This window comes from Triturus cristatus, chromosome 1_2 (genome assembly GCF_964204655.1).
Source record: "Triturus cristatus chromosome 1_2, aTriCri1.1, whole genome shotgun sequence".
Lineage (NCBI taxonomy): Eukaryota > Metazoa > Chordata > Amphibia > Caudata > Salamandridae > Triturus > Triturus cristatus.
Window position 1 is genome coordinate 604,148,349 of NC_140580.1, and position 21,076 is coordinate 604,169,424.

Below are 21,076 nucleotides of genomic sequence, written 5' to 3' on the forward strand. Positions count from 1 at the left end.
AGTAATCTATAACCCCGATTTGCACATTGCTGTTTTTTATTAATCTTCTTTTAAAAAGATACATCTGCGTGGCTAAGTGCCTGCTTGTCACCAGTGTAGAAAGTCAGTAACAAATACAGAAATGACTACTTGAAGAAATCTCTTTTACAAATCCAGAGTTTTTATTGGGATGACATCCGTCCACAATTTATCGTTGATACATTTCTCAGTAAGCGCTTCACTGACTTGTTGGGTTCCTGGATTTTGTTATTATTATTTTTTTAAAAAGAGTTTTATATAGCGCAAACTCGACCCAAAGAGATCAGGTATATCAGAGCGCTTTACATGAGCGCCAGTTTCGTTACAGACAGACACATTCATTTTTGTTAGGGGGAGATGAAAAGTGATTTGTCCAGAATCACAGGATGTTGAGCATCCCTGCCGAGACTTGAACACGTTTTCCCAGCTTCGAGGTCGACCGCTCTAGCCGTAAGGCTCCATACTTGCGAATCAACTGGTGCATGGATGTGAAGACCAAACATTATGCTGCAGTCGTATAAAGAATGATCAGCTTCCAGCTTCCCAGGCTCCTTCGCTTTCCTGCCTCACTTTCTCGCGCCTTGAGGTGCATAAAGGCATTTGAGAGGTCCCGCTGCACAGTACGAAGTTTTAATGAGCCGGGAGGAGTGGACCACAGCCCCCAGGCTCCTTTGCTTTCCTGCCTCTTTCTCGTGCCTGGAGGCACAAAAAGGGATTTGAGAGGTCCTGCTGTGCGGGACGTACCCAGTCCAAGGGTGGGTCCGTCCTTGCCTGTCATGGCCAGGAAGAGGCTGGGTCACCTCTCTTAGGTATGCATTTTGGAGTTCCATCGAAGGCACTGTGAGCCTTATAAATATATTTGTGCTCCACTAGTCACCCGCCATTGGCCCTTTCTACCTGGGGTGCTTGATAAATTTCCTCCCTTTTGAGCTTTATGTAACAGAGCCTTTTCCAAGGCATTGTCTTAGTTGAAGTGCAACCAGGGCCTCATTTGCACCCCCTTATCCAATTTGTTTTCTTCCCCTCCTAAGTGTGATTGGAGGCTCATAGGCTCCACGGGGAAAAGGAAGGTTGTGGAGGGGTTAGCTGGGGCTGGTGGAGTGCACAAAGCAGCAAAGAAATCTAGAAAGATGCAGACCTTGGCCAAGGGAAGTGGTGTCCATGACCGCATCGACAACCTATTGTCTGAGTGCGCAGTTCTACTGGTTCATACTGCTACTGATGTTAAGCCCAAGCTTAAGCCTAAACCTAAAGCCAATAAAGTCTACGCACCTACTGCCAAGGAAGGGCGCCTACCCAGTATGCTTAGAAGGAAGAACACTGGAAATGGTACTCAGCCCCAGGAAGACCCTGTAATGCTCGTGGACGATTCACAAAGTGCATCCATTGATTTATTAACATCTGCCATAGCGCTTCCATGCAGTAATAGATGTTTACCATTGCTAGACTTACCAGAAACGTATTGCTACTGAGGATTGTGTTGATAAGGTGGAAGTCAACAAAGCAAGCACTTCTCTACCGCTTGATGTAATCCTACTTGATTCCGGAGTTATCAGCTCTGTATCTGACTTATACTAGGACATTTGTACCCTGAAATCCACAATTGGAGCACTAACTGGTCTCATCCATAGGTAGATTTGGGAAATCGATCAGCCAAGATAGCGAACCTGGTCTTATGAGGGAAGCTGTCAGTGGCAAGCAGTTGTCACTGCTGCCACATATTGTTAGCACCAACTATAAATCCTGGTCACAGTAACTGTGTAGTAGGAAGAGTTGGAGTTGCAGTGGGAGGCAGACTAGGCTCAACAGTACATGAGCCTTTACGCAGACATCCACAATTTCCGCCTAGAGAAACAGTGAGGCGTGACATACCACATCACTGGGAAGAACCTTTTATTCCCCCAGCTGCTCAGCATCAACAAATGTACATGGTCAATGTTCCTAAATGCACCCATCCTGTAAGATATGAGAATGAGGAGTTCCTCAAAAACAAATCCATTCATTGGAATAGGCATGTTAGAAGGAGCTGATCCATGATCAGGGAGGATATTCTACATTTTATCTTACTTTAACGTGTTTGGAACTGAAATTGCTGCATAATGGGTTAGAGTTAATTTGCAAGTGATACAAGCATACAGTAATACATTCTATATTACTTATATATTCACTATTATGAAAATCAGATAGTTTCTAATGATAAGCAAGTAAAATGGATTCAACCCCTTTTTAAGATAAGAATCTGACATTATACTAACTAAAACGCTCGCAGCACCTCCTTGATTTTTGATGCGGAGCTGGCCAGTGTTTTTGGACTACATGTAGGTAGGATAAATATGCGTCCATGGGAAAAGCATTTCCATAAACCCATATAGACTGTTTCTTTGCTGGTCCACGTCACACTGACGTCATTTGCCTGAATGAGGCAAGCTAGAGTTGATTGTATGGATGATAATCTGTTAAATGTTGGTGGACTCCTGGTAAAATGATAGAACTTCCAGCAACAAAAAGCCTACTGAGACAGGGAAAATACATCACTTGAAAAGCAGGTTCCCAGTTATGAACCATTTGATCAGTGTGATTCTAAGAGACCTATGCCAGCACTGGTATCTATGTAGCTGATAGAAACAGATTAATAAATCATGGTTTGCAACATGGTTGCTCACACAACAGGAGCACTTCACTAGCTGAACCCATCCATTTTCAAATACTTGTGGGCAATGAGGGTTTGTATAGTGTTAGAGATCAGCAGACGATATACAGTAAATGGTTGTAAGAGCTGTCCAGATCCATTTTATAATCATCACATTTTTGCCTTTTTGTACTTAAAAGTTGGAAAACTCTTTTTTCAGAATTAGATATGAAAAACAACACCTACTCCAGATCAATGAAACGTGCCACACTGATGATCTTCTTTGTAGACTCAATATAGCCGGAAAGTCCCATGTGCATCATTGTGGCCCAACAAGCTGCAATGATGCCTCCTGGACGTGAACCAGAAATAGAAGGCGAGGCATAGATCCCTCCTTGCCAGTCCGGTGCGACGAAGAACTGGTACTGTCTATACTTTTTGTCGCTGTAGAGTATCACTGATGATCCTTTTGGTGCAAAACCATACTGTAAGATATAAAACAGTAAAAAGATAAGGGCCCTCTCATGAAAATCCAAATAAAAAGTATAAACCAACACAAATATGAAAGTCCACTTTCAATAGTGTCTATAGTGCACATTAATATGACTTTCAAAGCATCTTCTGAACAGTATTGACACATTGTATATTTGAACAAGTTCAGTGGGGTGGGGGGGAGACACAAGTTTTAGGGTCCGCGGCCTCACCCCGCTCTTACCTGCTATCTCGGGGTGGCAATAGCAAGCACCCACCCCCCTCTCTCAACTGCGGCCACCGCGGGGCCGCAAATGCAGGGAGAGCCATGGGTGGCCAGAGGGCTAGCTGCGCCACTGGCCCAGTTGACTCTTCATCAGCTCATCTCACTAACTGAAAAGCTCATTTTGCCACACAGGTGTCAGAATATGTAACCCAGGCTTCATGTGATATTACACCTGCTTCACTAATCAATATGCTCCTAAAAAAAACTTGGCAGAGCAATATATTTAAAGCAGAGTGGTTTGCCCAAGCTTAATGGTTAGTAGTAGTAGTTCACAGCCACTAAAAACAACTGGAGAACTTTATTTATCAGGTTAAATTAAAACATTGACTACAGGGTGTTACAGATTTCTGTTCTTTGGGAAGATTTGGAAAAATTCATAATTTTAAAAATACCATTGATTGGTCAAAATGATGAACTCTTTTGTCAAATGAAACAGTTTGTGGGCTATTATTAGTGGTCTTACAAAGCAAGGAAATAACATTCCATCCCTTCATTGCAACAGAAGATTTCACCTACACCAACTTGACAATAGAAAGCAGGAAAACTATCCTTGTCTGCAAGTTACCTCATTGGTATTACCAAGACCAGGCAACTTAAAGAATTACATAAAACCATAGCTCAGAAACCATGAGGAAAGAGGTATCACAAAACGGATCGAGGTAGTCCCAATCTTGCTTCCTTGCTATAGCAAACCATATAAAAGGGGCCTAAAATATGTATTTAAAATTCAAGAAATAAAACCTTCCTTTAGCCATTTGAAACGTAGGGTTTGGAAGCCAACAAACACTACAGAATCATAAGAGCACTATTCCAATCCCACCCGAGGGGTCTATAAAATGTGACGAGTATGAGAGCTGCAGCAAATGGTATATCCTAACAAGACAGTGACCAGGGATCAGTGCGGTATGTATTACTCAAGGTGAACCCATTCCCCCCCCCCCCCCCCCCCAAGGCTAAAGCTGCCACCATTGAATTGGCACTCAGAGTGCTTGTCCTCGATGTCTTTCAGTTGGTGCCAGTGCAAATGTTCATGAAGCACTACTGCGCTGACATCCAGGTCCATTGGAAAGAGCATTTTGCCCACTCGGTCTTACTGGTCTTTTTGGTCAGAGTGGAGGAAGCAAGGACTTGCAGCGTCCTGAGCATCGGAGCCTGCTGTTAGCACAGAATCTGATTAAGAGTTGTGGTGTGACGGTTGATGTTGGCATTCCTCTGGGTGCCTTGGCATGCACCCAATGACTCTGGTGGAATCTAGAGAGGCAAATGTGGATAGGCGCTGTGCTTGACTGTAGGAGGCATGAACATGGACTACTGTTTGGAGAGAGACCAGAGATGCTCATTAACTGTTTTCTATGACCAATCCCTGGGATTAAGTAAGCAAAATGGAATCGTGTTGGGGTCAGACAAATGGGTGACAAGCATTTATTTTAAATACAGCTGGGCAGACTGTCATAAGGGTACTTATAACGACACTGAACGAGTTACATACCTTCGATAATGGTTTGTCTGACGGATACTCTATTTAACTGCAGGTTCCTCCCCTTTAGAATATCCAACAGGCATCAGACGGGACCTGCATGTTTTCATAGTAGTGCTACTGCCGCAAAAGGGTGAAATGCTCTTTTCAATGGACCTGTATGTCAAGGTAGTAGTGCTTCATGAAGGTGTGCACCTACACCCACATCATGGCCCGACAGATATCAAGGACAGGCACTCTGAGGGGCAACTCAGTGGTGACCACCTTAGTCTTGGGGGAATGGGCTCACAGACCTGGATGCTTCTTTTTGGCCAATACACATCAGCTAAGAATTCAGAGGACTATCTAGCTCAACTGACTCCTTTTTAGCACAGCCTTTCTTTTCTTCACCCTAGCGAAAAAATCTGATCATCCACACTGTGGTCCTTGGTACGAGTAACGTAAAAGCTTAAGGGTCTTTTAGGGTCTCAATTGAGTCTGTCCACTTTTCAGGGGCAAGGCAGAGCACAAAATGTTAGAGGGTGATGGATTGCTCAACACAAAAAGGATCTACGACGTTTGGCAAAAGGGTCGCTCTGTTAATTGACAATAGTTTGTCCTGAAAAGTGTTGATGGGCGGCTGCAGCTAGAGAGCCTGGACCTCACTTATACAAGCTGAAGTGATTGTTGGGAGGAAGACAGTTTTGAGAGTCAAAAGACACAGGGATCAGCTATGCATTGGCTCAAAGGGGGAGCACATTAGGAAACTTTGGACCAAACTGGGATCCCATTGTAGCATTACAAACTGTTTGTGAGGGAAAATGCGTGTGTCAAACCTCTAATAAACCACATCACAACAGTTGACTTAAAGAATTTAGTCCAAAAAAAGTAAACGCAATAAGGTCGAAAGAGTTGACAAATAACCAATAATAATGCACAATGCAAGACCTTGCTGGGCCAAAGACAAAACAAACAATAAAACATCTGAATGTTTGGCCTGCATACTGTCTGTCTGTCTGCTTTGCGGACTTCCCACCAGGCCAAAACCTGTCCCAGTGTCCGGCATAAGCTTTGCAGACGGATGCCTGGCAGCAAGAATGACATCCACAACCTAAGGTGCTAGATCAAAAGTAGTGAAGTACCACTGCTCTATCTCTATGCTTGAAGGTGTAGATTGTGCAGATTTCCTTGCAGAATCCTGCAACAAAAGGGCCTTCTGAAGCGGTAGCCTGATCTGACGACAGATGCTCATGCCCAGATGTTCTGGGTACCACAATCTCAAGGCCCAGGCCAGAGCCACTAGGATGACTTTGGACCGCTTTTCCTGATCTCCGTAACTTGGGCAGAAGGCGCAATGGTGGAAAAGCGTACAGGAGCTGTGTGCTCCACAATAGCTTGAGTGGGTCTCCTAGAGAGAGCGTTCTTGGGAACTCCAAAGCACATAAGTTTGACAGTGGCATTGTTGAAGGTTGCAAATAAATGTAGCCCAGGTTCTCCTCAATGTCAGAAGATGCCCTGCATCACCTCTGCCAGCTGAATTTCTCTGGCCTTGCTTTAAAAGATCCCACCATGTGATACATAATCAGGGAAATGACTTGATGGTCCAGCCAACTCCAGAATTACAGAGACTTTTGGCAAAGGACCCCAATACTCTCTGCTTATTGTAGTACCAGATGGCAGAGGTATTGTCCATGAGAACCTGCATTAGCCTTCCAATGGTGGACAGCAGGAAGGCCTTGATCATCATACAAATGATTTGCAGTTCTAACAGATTTATGTGGAGCCGGGTTTCTGCCAGACACCGCAGATCTCCACTTCTCCCAGTTGGCCTCCCCAACCCAGCAGTGACACATCCTTCACCATCATCAGCTCTGGATGGGGAAAGAAGAAGGGTCTGCCACTGATCAGGTTGTAGTCAAGCAGCCATCGCTGAAGACTTTTCCAGTATCCTCTAAAACTTGGATGACGTCCACCAGGCTCTCTTCCTGGTGGGCTCAGTGAGAGTACAGATCCTACTGAAGAGGGAAGAGTCTACATATGCCACCTGGCAAAGTAGACAAGCAAAACCAATGTGGCCAGCAGGCTAAGATGACTCAGAGCTGCTCTCATCGAGATCCAGAGCAAAGCTGTAACAACAGCATCATAGCATGAATGCCTTGAACTCATTGCAACAGAGAAAAAGAACTGGACTGCACCATGTCCATAACAGCTCTTGTAAAAGGAGTCGGGTACGACTTCAGCTTGTTGTTCAAGAACTGCAACAAAGTCATCTGGAGATGATGGTGGTCTAAAACTGGCTGTGGTTATGCTGCCTTCAATAGCCAGTAGTCGAGTTAGAGGAAAACTGGTATCCCCAATTGTCCTGGGTGGCGACCATCATCATCACTTATGTGAACAACCGTGGGCACTGGTAAGGCTGAAGGTGAGCATGGTAAACTGAAAATGCTCCTGATCAACCTTGACCTGCAGGTACCTGTGGGACTGCACGACAACATATGAAAGTAGGCATCCTAGAGGTCCAAGGCTACCATCAGGTTGCCAAGAATTTGGGGAGGCTGGCACCCTCTCGATGGCCACTTTGAACAGAAGAGCTTGCACCTCTTGAGGTAAAAAGAATAAATGCTCTTCTGAGAGCCACGACTATGTGACTAGAAGCTGCAGGAGGCTAGAAAGAAACAGGAGGGCATATCTCTGCTATAATATCTGAAGGACCCATGTTTCCGGATAAGAAGGACTGCCAAGCTGGGAGAAAATGTTAAATCCTGCCTCCCACAGGATGGTTGTGTTCCATCAACAGGAAATGAAAGTTACTTGGAGGCTGATGCCGCAGGTGAGGGGGACTGAGAAGACTGTGCCCCTGGTGACCAACACATTATCTACCTGCCACCAGCCACGAAAATACTGAGGTGACTGCAGCCGGGTTGGGGTACCTTGGAGCCATCTATTCACCAAACCTCTGGAATTGCCCCAACGGACCAAAACTGATGGGGAAACGTTTGGTTTGAATTCCTAAATAATGCACTGTGACCTGGCTTTCCTTTGAGTATGCCAGGGTGGAATGAGCTTTTTTTCCAAAAATGTGTGATCTATTAAAAGGTATATTCATGAGGGATGACTTCACAAAAGCTGTGGCCACACATGGCAATTTAGCACCATACTAGTGTTGACTGCTCGCCCCAAGCAGTCAGCGGTATCCAGGCCAGCTCGAATTATATTTGACCGAATCCTGAATGGTTTGAGCCAAAGAGGCCCTGAATGGTTTGAGCCAAAGAGGCCGTGAACTCTCCCAGGACCACCATTAAGAGTGTGCTGGCCCTGTCCCAGAGAACAGGTGTAGACTGGTCAAGTAGACAACTGGCACTAATTGACTTCAATGCTAGGCAGGATGAAGAGAATCTCCTATTCCCAAATGCCGTAATCCTTTTAAAATCCCTTTCCGTTGGGGTTGTGGGAAATTAATTAGGATTCACCTTGCTGATGGAAGCGTAGACCACCATGCTCTAATGTGTAAGATAGGGAATAAGAAAATCAGGGTCGCTAGGCACCAATCTATGGCGTCTGGCCACTTGTTTGTTCACTGGTAGACAAGAGCAAGGTTTAAACCAAATGCCGCAAAGGGCAATAATAAGAGCTTCACTGAACAGTAGTAAGAGCTAATAAAAAAAGACCAAGGTGGAGAAACTCCAGTAAGCACATTTGTTTTAACTTCAACAGAAAGGAGTTGTAAGTCCAGGACCTCAGAAGCTCATCTGATAACTAGGGCAAAGAAAGCACTCTCTTCCGTAGGTGGCTCAAGGGGGAACCCTGTATCAGGGTAAGCATAATGCCCACTGGCTTCCTGCAAATCCATATCTAGACTGTTTTCAATATAATATGGGTGTAAATAATTCCCATCATCTCCATTGTCATCTCCAAGTGGCTGCAAACTCTGGTCAGAGTTGGAACCAAAAAGCTAGTGGAGAGGCTGAGGTAGGCTCCTTGGATGGCGGAAGGGTTTTGTTCGACTCAGATTGAACTGTGAGTGCTGGAGTGGAGTTAGAGCATGGCCTCAGGTTAGGGTCAAGATTGATTTGACTCAGGGTCAGACACCAGTGTCGGCAAAGGATCCACTTCCGGTGGGACCGACACTGACCAAGAAGGGACCGGTGCAGGTCTTGGAACTAGAATTGAAGTCCGCACTGGAGTCGGAGCAAAACTCGAGATGGGTTCTAGGGACTTGGACGCATTGAAGATGGATCCACCACTTGTAAAATAACTAGAGGCAACTGCAGATCATGGAAGACAAATTGCTCAACATCAGTAGTGGAAAAAGGGCTAAAAGATCCACAGCATGGTCTCCCTAAAGACCTTAACTGCTGCAGCATCGCCCAGATACTTGGGGAGAACCAGGATCAACTGCGCGGGACATTGTTGATTCTTGCTCGTCTTCTCGTTTTTCCGCTTCGACTTGGACTTACGACCTCTACCATGAGGAGGACCTGTCATGGCATTGGCCTTAAGAATGGGAACAGGTCCGTTCCCAAGACTAAGAGTGGAATCGTGAGGCTTCTTTTAATGTTCGGCAACGTATAACTTCAATTCATAGTCTTCAATCTCCTTCATGTGCATGAGACACATTCCTCAGATGACTTGGAGTTATGCTCCAAGCCCAAACACCAGACGTACACCTCAGGTGAAACCATCACTGGCATCAGTTTACGACAATCCCGCCATGGATTAAACCCTGTTTTTTTTTAGATGTGGACATCTACTCTTGCACACTGGAATTCAGACAGAAAATCTCAGAAACCGATGGACAATGTGTGGCTCTGGATCTGAATTTTAAGGGGCAGAAAGAAGGGTACCGACGTTGACGCACAAGCTTTGAACTTGTATTTCACTTCCATGGTGGAACAAAGTCCATGACGAACCACAAGGCGCCAACGAGCATAACAAAGGAGCTCTTTTATGAAAACATCCCACTACGGATGGTTTGAGGCCTCAATGGCCGGATCTTTGCATATCTCAAACAGGTGAAATGCATTCTACAACCGGCTTTCCAGTTTGGATAAGCATATTGGCCCATTCTCCAGATGTAGGCAATATGATTATCACCTATTGTCAGCAAAAGCACATGAATCTTTTCTCTCACTTTGGGCATGTGGTGGTCCGCCATTAAAGATTCCAAACACAAAGTGCAGATCTGATGATGCAATTTAAGGTTTGGTTGTTTATTTAATAGTTTGCTATCTTGACAAAAAGGCAATACACACAATGCATTGATATACAATTAAATGTAAAAAACTAAATACTCCTTAAAACCTTCATTCATCATAAATGAATTTCATTGAACTAATAAACAAACATCTATAATACACCAATCATACATATGTGTTAACCCTGGCATCCTTGGCATGGGTTTCCCCTGTATTTTTGCCTATGCCTCCTGTATTTGTTAGTGTGTGTTTTGCTTCGTTTTTGCTGGTATAGATGCTTTGGGCACTTTGCCACTACTGTTCAGTGCCAAAGTCAAAGTGCTCCTTTACTACTTAGTCCCTAGTATAGTGCAATGAGTGTACCCAGGGCCGGTAGATCAAATGCTGCTAGTGGACCTGCAGCACTGATTGTGCCACCCACACAAGCAGCCTTGCAAAAGGTTCTCAGACGTGCCATTGCAGTGTCTCTGTGCAGTTTAGTACTGCCATGTCAACCTGGCAAGTAGAGCACCCACTTGCCAGGCCCTAACCTTCCCTTTTCTTACATGTGAGTCACCCCTAAGGTAGGCACACGGTACCCCTGTGGGCAGGGTGCAGTGTATGTGAAATGCAGGACATATCCTGATGTGCATGACATGTCCGGATAGTGAAATACTGCCCATTTCGTTTTCACTATTGAAAGGCCATCTGTCCCATAGGATCGGATAGGGAGTTTACTTATACCAACTTATAAGTATAACTGCACATGGAAACAAGATTGGCAAGTGGAGTTTGGTATGCTTGAACTCGAGAATATAAAGACACATCTTTTAGTAAGGTTGATTTTTATACTCTGGGTTTGAAAATACCACTTTTAGAAAGTGGGTATTTTCTTGCTTAGCCATCCAGTGTGCCTCTGCTAGGTTTGAGTGTCTGGCTTTGAAGTAACAGGGGATGTGGATGTGCATTCTGTCCAAGCAGCCACTTGGGGGAAGTGAATTGTGTCTTGCCTTTCCAGAGTGAGTCAGGGCAGGGCTGAATACACCTGGGTTGCATTTAGAGTAGGGAGAGGAGATTTTCTTTACACCTGAATGGGCCTGATCTGCCTTTGACAATGCTGTCTCCAGCTCCTGCCAGGAGGCTAGGCCAGGGAGCATCAATCTTGTTTTTGCTGAGCCGAGACACTCTCTGCTACAAGAGAACAAAGGAATTTTAAATATAAAAATTGGGGCCCAGACCACAGACTCTTAGATTACTTCTGGAATTCAACAGGAACCTCTGCCAAAGAGAAGAGCTGGGAAAGGCTGATGGAGAAGTACTGCCCCTTTTCTACGTGCTGTCTGGGGTTGGCTTGCTGTAGCTGTTTCTGCCAAGGAGAGGAACTGTGTGTGTATCCTGCTTGAAAAGTATCTCCAAGTGCTTCAGGTAGAGCTTGCCCCCTTTCAAGAAGTCTCAGGAACAGCAAAGACTTCACCATCCCTCTGGAACCGAGGGGTTTCTGTCGCCAGTGAGGAGAAGAGCAGCCGACTCCATCCCGAGTCCGTCGCTGGGTTTGTGTCCTGTCGGCACCACAGAAGGTACCACCGCACTTCGCACGCAACCCTGGTCTCACAGACGCCGTTGGACGACAGTCTTTAAGCCGCTGCTTGCAGTGCGTGCCCAGGGCACCACACTCCGCACTGCCTCGCTTCACTCTGCCGCCCGGACCTCACTGACACCATCGCTGCCCGCTGGAAAATCGACCGGCTCCGTCACATGCACCGTGATCTGCCAGCACCGCATCGACCACTGCCTTGGTCCGCATCGCAGCCCTGGTCTCACCAACGCCGTTGGACGACTGTCACCGAGCCGCTGCCTGCATCGCACTTTGAGGGCACCGCATGCAGCACCACTTCACTTCACATTACAGTGCAACCGCGGCGGTTGCCTCGACCCACTCATACTAACGAGATCAGACGCAACGGAAAAGGTAATATCTACGAGTTTGCCAACGCTTCAATCCACCAGTACCGACACAGTCGGCTGGAACTGTTAGACTCTCGTTTTCAGCATCGTGGTAGCCCGGATGGAGCTACCGACTCAGAAGAACTGTGTTTTTGAGATGTATCTTGCACAGTACCTATTTTTAAGTATTGTATGTTGGATTTTTGACGTTTTTGATCTTGTTTTAGATAAAGATTTGCTATTTTTCTAAACTGGTGAGGTGTCCATTTGTAGTGTTTTCACTGTGTTATTGTATGCGTGCACAAATGCTTTACACACTGTCTCTGAGATAAGCCTGTCTGCTCGTGCCAAGCTACCAAGGGGGTGAGCAGGGGTTATTTTAGAAGTGTATCCCCTTTTATCCTGAATAGGAAGAAGGGTCCCTACTTGGACAAAGGTGCAAACCATTGCTAACTAAAGACCCCCATTTCTAACAATATGTAATAATCTAAAATCCGCAATCAGGAATTTTCCTAAAATAAAACAATCTCCATATTATTTGCGCAAAATACAAGTGATTAGGTGCAAAATACACCAATCATAAGCACAAGATAATCTAGAAGACCATAGTCCAGAATGTACTTATAGTAAGACAATATCCACCTTGTTTGTACAAATTACAAATGTTTAGGTGTAAAATACAATTATGGCACAACCTAACTTCTAATATAGTCGGCGAGTACAGTAAGAGATACAGCGTGGATAATATGTGCAAAGTATTCTATAATCAACAAACACGGAATTCTCCATAGTATAGAAATCTCATTATTTTTTGTGTGAAAAAATAAAATGATAGCAGCAAAAATCCGACCTCCACTTCTCAAATTAAAGAAGCGGGATCCAACTAAAGCTGAAGAGAGTTATCCAGTTCGTACTTCATATCATATGATGTATTATAGTATAATATGGTGTTCTATAATACTCATAAGTAAACTCACTTTAAGGTCCAAACAGCACCAAAGAGCGAATGGATACCATTAAGAATAACCACATGATGATGATAAATGCAATAGAATCGGATAATATACAAAACACAATGCTGGTCTGTGGTAGTTGAGGATTAGTAAAACCGAACCACATGTCTTGTAGACCTTCGAGAAGATGAGGAATGTTCAGGTTTGGGTAGGTTCTTCATGAAGTTTTACCTTGATATACTTCAGCTTCTGAACATGCTTCCAATCATGAAAGAAAGCCTTGACATGGCCCCATCCCCATTGCTAGCAAATGGAGACATGCCAAGAATTCTTACAACCCATTCCTTGCACTGCCAGCATAAAGAGGCAATCATCAAAGGCTAAAGGGCAGTATTTAAAACCAGAAGGTTTTGTTCTGAGCGTCTTTAAAGACAAGTCTAGCAAACACATTGGAAAATTATGTAGATTCACAACAATCTTTGCTTATCTCGAAGGCTCAGACTTGTGGGGACCCCCAAGATTTCTTGCCAATGCCAATATCCTGCACAGTCAAACTTAGGTGGGGTGTTCAATCATCCCAGAAACCTTATGATTTCATACTAGACCAGATTTTTGACAGCACCTCCTTGAGAGACAAGACTATAGGCTGGATACATTCAAGATGAAGTAGCAGGTGGATGAGGTCAAAGGACGTGAAAAGAAAAGTTAACTTTGAAGGTACAAGTGGATGCAGTCCAATTAAATGACCATCATCTGAAATGTTTTTTATTTACATGGGGAAAGTTATTCCCTTACAGGGTTGTTTAAACAGTACACATGTGTGGTTACAAGAGCCTTGGCCATTTGTTGATAGGTGCTATAGCACATTCTCCTTTGTTTAAAAAAATTAAATAAACAAACAAACTACCTATCCAATTATATGTTTGCAATCCATCAACAGCCACCTTACTGAATACCTCAGCGAATAACAAGTCCTCAACACCACTCAGTCTGGTTTCAGACCAAATCACAGCACAGACAAACCCCTCATTACCGCCACAGAAGACATCTGCATGACTCTAGACTGAGGTTACTTGGCGGCCTTCATGCTCCTAGACCTCTCCGCAAACGTTTGTTTGACATCCTCATCCAACGCCTGCATGACATTGAAATCCAATTACACGTGCTTCAATGGATCTGCTCCTTCCTAACGGAAAGAACCCAGTCAGGCAGTTTGGCACTGTACCCCTCGGACTCCAGCAACTTCATATGCGGCGTTCCTCAAAGAATCCTCCCAGAGCTGGACTCACTTTAATTCATAAATGATTACTCTAGCCAGCATCATCTGCTCTCACAACATCCTATCATACAATGATGACACTCAACTCATTCTCCAACTCAGTATCACTGACAAGACATTCCAGAACTAAGATCAAGTTCAATGCATGCATAACTGGATGAACACCAACTGCGTGAAGCTGAATACCGACAAGACTGAAATTGTGATCTTTGGGAAGAGCATGTCACCCTAGGTCTTCATCTGGTGTCCAACGAAGCTAAGCCTGACACCCATCCTCACTACCCATGCCAAGAACATTAACAGCAAATTCAACATGATCACCCAAGCCAACACAGTCAATGTCTCATGCTGCCACACCATAAAGATGCAGTGGATAATTTTTAAATGTCTCCCAATCAGCACCTGGAAATCCATCATGCACGGCCTCATCACAAGCAAACTTGACTACACAGCCACCCTCTATGCCGGGATCCATATGAAACTTATCAGAAGGCTGCACATCATTCAGTACTCAGCAGCCAGAATCACTCGAGATCTCCCACCCTGGACTCCCATCACACCATATATAAACTCCTCACCCACACTCTCAAAGAATATGTTCAATGACTTCCAGAGTTTCCCTTGGTTGGTTATTCATCAATAGGGCTATGTTTGCAGTTTCATTGCTTGAAACTATGGGCATCCATGGTACATTAAAATATGTCCTAATGGGATAAACCATGTTCATATTTTTGTGCTTCCCAGTCTGCAGGAGTACTGATAAACTCTGCCTGCTGAGATTCAGCCTACAGGTTGTTACCTATATTGTGAAGTCTGATCAGATTGTCTCCATCTCCAGGTGGTGTCTATGTGCTGGGATCTAGGGTTACACAGAAAGGGGGGAGGCAGTGAATATGAATGTCCACAATTCCTAGATGGACAGGTTGGCTTCATTTAATTTACTTACATTTACAAGAGTTAATCTTCTGTAAACTTTGTACAAAAACTATAGACTCCCTCAGCACAAATTAAGGTAGGGTGACTCCTCACAGGTCTGTCAGGCAAGATTAGAGAAATGCTTGAAAGTTCATCGGCAAACAGTAGTGAAGCTCTTAAGCTCCTCTCAACTTATTGAACATGTTATGCAGATTTGCAGATCGCACGATCATCCTGTAGGGTATCCTGGCGCTGAGCAGATGTGAGTCTAGCTAAACCTAGGGCATAGTACGACTAATCGAAAAGCCAGGTTTTCAGCTTCTTGGTGAATACTTATGTGTAGCAGCAGGTCATTCAATTCTTTAGGAGAAGGCTTTACCACTGAATCTGGGTTTCCGTATACATGGGACTTGTGCAAGTAGTAGTCCAGATGAGCTGAGGTGTCTGAAAGGTGTGTAAAGGCATATGGGATTGTTGAGGCATGCTGGGCCAGTGTTATGTAATTAAGAGAATCAAAGTTTGCAGCATATTATTTATTAATAATAGAGGCAGTGCGTAAATACCCTTCGCTTTAAAAAGAGGAAATTGATTAAAATCACTGCATACAGAGTTGCTTGAGGAGGAAGAGCTATAGAACACTGGGATTAGGGAAAGCCTGAGCACATCTGGCCCTGCATCCTATCACTTGGCAGACTCTCCTTACTAAAAGTGGCCTTCACTGTCACAGGCTGTAGAGGAGTGGCTCCATGCCTCCATATATAGGAGAAGAACATCACTGCACCAATGTCCTGGATGGAGAGGCAACGTCACATAGCTCACATAAGCTCAAATGACCCTGAATATGAGAGGCATTATTATGTAAATTATTTCTATAGCTCATATTTGAAACACAATTGTATTTAATTAGCATTAATCTATCATTCAGTTAAAAAAGTGTAGTCTCCGCTAGTTCAAAATTTCAAGGACACTATTTAAGTTATAGGTAAAGAAAAGAGCTCTGCATCATCGCACTTAGGAACTAAATGTCTCTCCTGCAGCCCCCAGTTAAAATACTGAAGCTCTGACCCTCAGGTGAGTTGTTTCCAATACTGTTTGAGGGAACAGTTGGGATGTCATGAGGAATTACTAAACTATCCTCTAGTATTCCATGTGCTCTTGGGGAAGGACCAGCAGTGAATTCTTCAGACGAGATAGTATTAATTAGGGAGAAGAAGACTTGGATAGACCTATAGGGGTTCAGGGCAGCGGTTGGGATACCTTTTAACCTATCACAGAAGGTTTCCACTCTTTTGTGGGATCACTTTGATCAAGCTCCCCACTTGATCTCTTCCCTCTCAGGGTGTGGAAAGAGAAGGAAGATGAACTTATCCACCCCACTCTACTGCTCTGCAACCAATCACTGGAAAGTGGTGTAGTACCACACTTGTGTGAAAAAGACAATAGTTTTCCCTTTATTAAAAAAGCCTACAGCTGACCCTATAGTATTGTGTAACTAAAGGTCAATATCTCTCCTTTACTTTCCAGTAAAATTACTGGAGCCATATGTGAATGGGAAGCTGTCCCAATACTTGGTGGATCACTGTTTCCTAGAAGACGAACAATTTGGTTTCAAGACAGGTCATGGCACAGAATCAGCCTTACTTGTTGCCACGGATGGGGGTCGATAATGGTCAGCCGACAGACTTGATCATGTTTGACTTGTCAACGGCCTTTAACACAGTCAACCATAAGATCCCACTAAGCAGACTAGCCACATTTGGAGCGAAGGGTATAGCGCTGAAGTGGTTGCAATCCTGCCTGACTGACAGGTGTCCGGTAGAAGAACTGCTCCCCCATCACTCAGAATTTAAAATCTTGGGCCAGGGAGTTCCTCAGGGCTCAGCGCTCAGTCCTGTCGTATATATGGTTTACATGAGTCTACTAACATCTCTGATAAAGGCATGTGGTGCCAATCTGGTCAACTATGCAGAAGACACCCAGCTTATCCTGTCTACTAAGGGTGGTCAACATGACAGGCCTTTCAGAAGTGTATGGTAGACATTGTAAACTAGATGAACTTGAGCTCCCTTAAGCTAAATGGGGATAAAACTGAATTCTTGTGCTGTTCAGCTACACACATTCCTATGGAATGTTCCTCAAACCTTTGGCCTCTCCCTACAGAAGAGGGAATAAGTCCAGCTGGTGCCGCCTGTAATCTTGGGGTCATTTCTGACGAGATGTTATCCCTGGATAACCGGGTTATAAAAGTGCCTGGCACTGGCTTTGCACTGCTCCAGGGTCTCAGGAAAGTGCTCTCTTTACTACCTGTCCAAGCCAAATTGTTCATCGTACGTAGTCTTATACTTAGTAGATTGGACTACTGTAACCCTATTACTGGGAGCTCCAGAGTATTTAATTACCAGTCTACACAGAGTTCAAGCAGCAGTTGCTAAACTTATTTTACATAGACCTTACAGATCCTCAGCATGGAGTGCTTTGAGAGAATTGCACTGACTGCCAATAAGGCAGAGGATTACATTCAAAGCCATGTGCATTGTGCATAAGACTATACATGGCAAAGGTCTGGTGCTGCTGCAATGAAGGGTTAAAGCCCTATACGTAACTGTCCATGATAGTGCTTTGTTTGAAGGTCTAGCGGCAGGTGTGCTTATCTCTTACGCGATCAGCGCCAGGATACTAGCATGGTGAAAGTTGTGCTCTGTAAATCTAATTAATTATAATAATTGTACAAAAGCTGCAGCATTCAAGAGGCAGATAGAGAGTGGACCATATTTAGGGTGACTATACTGGATGATCCTGCGGCCAGGCCCTGCACCAAACCCGAAAAGTCTCCCCACCCTGCTGATCATGGCCTGTGGCTGTGCGCTCTGGGTGTTGTTTGCAGGGCCTGGTCGCCTAACCTATAGTAGGTTTTACTCAGCTGGGGTTGGGCACAAGGTTTGGCTTAAGGCCAGTCATTGCATCCTGCCTTCCCAGCAAAGCCAGACACTCATTTTAGTATTTAGCTTTGCTTTAGAGTGTTTTTTCTGACTGCCTGAAACCAGAGACTCAGAAGAGATTCACAGGCAAGCTTGCGAGTAGGCTTCGACTTGTGTGCCGTTTTCAACGCTTTTTTAATAGAGTATGCCATGTATTTTTACAGATACGTGGGTACCCCTGCCTACTGCCCTGGTATTAGTCATATTTGTGGTTGGCCTATCATGGGCAGTGGATTTTTTGTCCAAGTAGGAGCTCATGAGTTTTAAGATGGGGAAAAAAATAACCTCTAATGCAGCCATTCAAGTTTGTAAAAAAATTAAAAGGTAAGACTTGAGAGATAAAATAGAAGAGATGAAGAAAAATGTTAACTCTTTAAAGGCTGCATGAGGGCTTTTTAAACCCTTATATCTCAAACTACTGATCAGATTCACACCAAAGTGAAAAAAAATCATGCTTTTTGAGTAAAATTCGCCTTCTATGCCAAGTTTGGTGTAAAGTGGTTCAGTGTTTTTAACACTATATTCCGGCAACATTTCTTATGGGTGCTAAAATGGGAAATCATTGCTTTTTTTACCCCCTCTCCCCCTTTTCAATCGTTAGGTTTTTTTCTCCCAGGGATGGATCTTCACAAAGCTTGGCATACCTAAACTTAGCTTAGTAAGTAGACTGCTACATTTGGTGCCAATCCATACACAGAGTCAAAAGTTAGAGGTAAATCAATAATGCCTTTTCAGTAAACACTGTCTCAACCATAACACAGTAGCAAATCCCACTGTCTAATAACATATTTATAAAACACATTTTAAAATAATAAAAGAAAAAATATAAAGTAGGGGGGTTTACCATGGAAAACTAAAAGTACATTTTAAAATAAATTGAATAAGAACTGAATTACTATTTCATTGCACTCACTAAGATATAATTCGTAATCTTACAACTTGCATCTTAATATACCCACAAAAATGAACAGATCTACAGTCAGCTAGAAGTACCTGAAGTATTAAATTACAGTGATCTTTGCTTACCTTGTGTGTGTCTGCAGAAATGCTTGTGACACCTTTCACCCGAAAATCAAAGGGCTCAAGAGCGAAACCAGCCTTTTCCATGAAGACAATGAGGAAGCCACCCAGGCAAGCATCCACGTGAAAGGGAATGTTGTACTTTAAGGCCAACTGTGGAAGAAAATAAGTGTTAGAAGTCAAAAAGGCCCTCCTCAGAATAATCCATGCATTATAAAATATCCTCTATTTGTCTCTTCCTCATTTCCTGTGCTTTTTCGGTATAAAAAGTATTTGCAGTAATAAAGCATTGACTCATAATCGCCACAGTAGCTATAAAATCTACTTGTCAGTTGCAAAAATATAGGCAGCAATGAAGGATGGGCACATGCAATCTTCTCTTACCTGACTTTAAGGCAACATTAAACATACCCGAGGTGCGGCAAGTATGGTACTAGGAACTATCTCTGGAACCACAAAAACAATGCAAACTCAGTCAGTAACAATGAATTGCTTTTAGGTTACTGGCTATTCTAAAGCTTTGTGATATATGAAGGTACGGCTCCAATTGCCCAATAGTCTTGTGTTATATAGGAATGTTAGAAATGAAGGTCTCTAGTTGGCAATTGCTTGCACCCTGTTCAAGTAGGGACCCTTCCTTCTAGTCAGTATAAGGGAGTTGCACACCCAAATAACCCCTTCTCACTCCCTTGGTAGCATGGCACGTACAGTCACGCTTATCTCAGAGGCAATGCGTAAAGTAATTGTACCCAACACACAGTAATCCACTAAAAACACTACAAAGGAACACCGCACCACTTTAGGAAAATAAAGTCTCTTTATCGAAACCAAACAAGACCAAAACGAACAAAGATCCAACATAGACAATTCAAAATATGACTTTTAAAAGGTTTCAACCAATTCTGTCCATAGAACTTTATGGATGCTGTGATTTTACACAAAGTACCTCAGATGCGTCATAATCCACAAGGCAAAACAGCCGCAGAGGAGGGAAAAGTCAGACAACACAGCAATGCATTGGTTCCTGAGTCCATGGGAAAGCGATGTGTCAGTTCTACTGCACATAGGAGAAGTGTTGCGTCAAATCTAGACTGTAGGGGTAAGTGATGCCTCGAAATCCAAGACTGTGATGCATCTGAAAAACCTGTCATACAGGTGCAATGTGTAGAAATTGGGATGCGCTGGAGGTTGATGCGGTGGCAAACCGGCGCTGCGTCGATTTCTTCAGCCACGGTCCCACGATGCGCCAATTCTTTCAGCCGCACAGCAGGGCCTGCGTCTGAGTCAGTGCCAGGGCCTCAGACTTCGGAGACACGGTGTGCTGAACTCAGGCTGCAGCGGTTTCTTTGGCTGCTGACAGTCGATATGTCGATTTTCTTCGGCCACAAGGCAAAGGTCTCCCACAGAGCATAGCTGGTTCAGAAAAACAGGAGTTTGAAAGGCAATGTGTTGTCTTTGATGGTTTCAAGCAGGTCTTTGCAGCAGGAACAACCCCCAAGACCCAGAACCGGAATTGGTACTTGTTGGAAAGTGGATTATTGGTAGGGGCAAATGTAGGTCTGCCACTGACAATAATGCCAATAACACGTAATAGGACTCAGCATAGGTCTTGGAAAATTATTCCTATGCGCAACCCTTGGTAACGTGGCTGCGAGCAGACAGGCTTAACTTCAAAGACAGGCATGTAAAGCATTTAAAAACACCATTTGAGTAAATAATTAGGACACAACACATAATAAAACCCCCACACCAATTTATCAAAATGGGAAATATTTTTAACTTTAAAATGACACCAAAACGATAAAAATCCAATGTAGGGAACCGGAGATATGAATTTTCAAAGATTTAATAAAATATAGCACTTCGAAGATTATAGCACCATATTGCGATACCTGCTCGCAATAGACCGGGCCAAAGTCAAAGTTTCAAGCCGGGCCCTGAGCAGCTACAGCT

At 43.9% G+C, this 21,076-nt stretch overlaps 1 protein-coding gene across 1 annotated transcript in view; it reads right to left on the reverse strand.

The window, feature by feature from the left end:
• Window positions 1-21,076, reverse strand: part of SGPL1 (sphingosine-1-phosphate lyase 1) — a 416,168-nt gene that overhangs the window by 60,782 nt on the left and 334,310 nt on the right. Inside the window, exons 10-11 of the mRNA XM_085607136.1 lie at window positions 19,130-19,276; window positions 2,894-3,132 (exon numbers count right to left, since the gene is read on the reverse strand). Of these exons, the coding sequence (XP_085463262.1) occupies window positions 2,894-3,132; window positions 19,130-19,276 (386 nt within the window). The remainder of the gene's footprint in view (window positions 1-2,893; window positions 3,133-19,129; window positions 19,277-21,076) is intronic.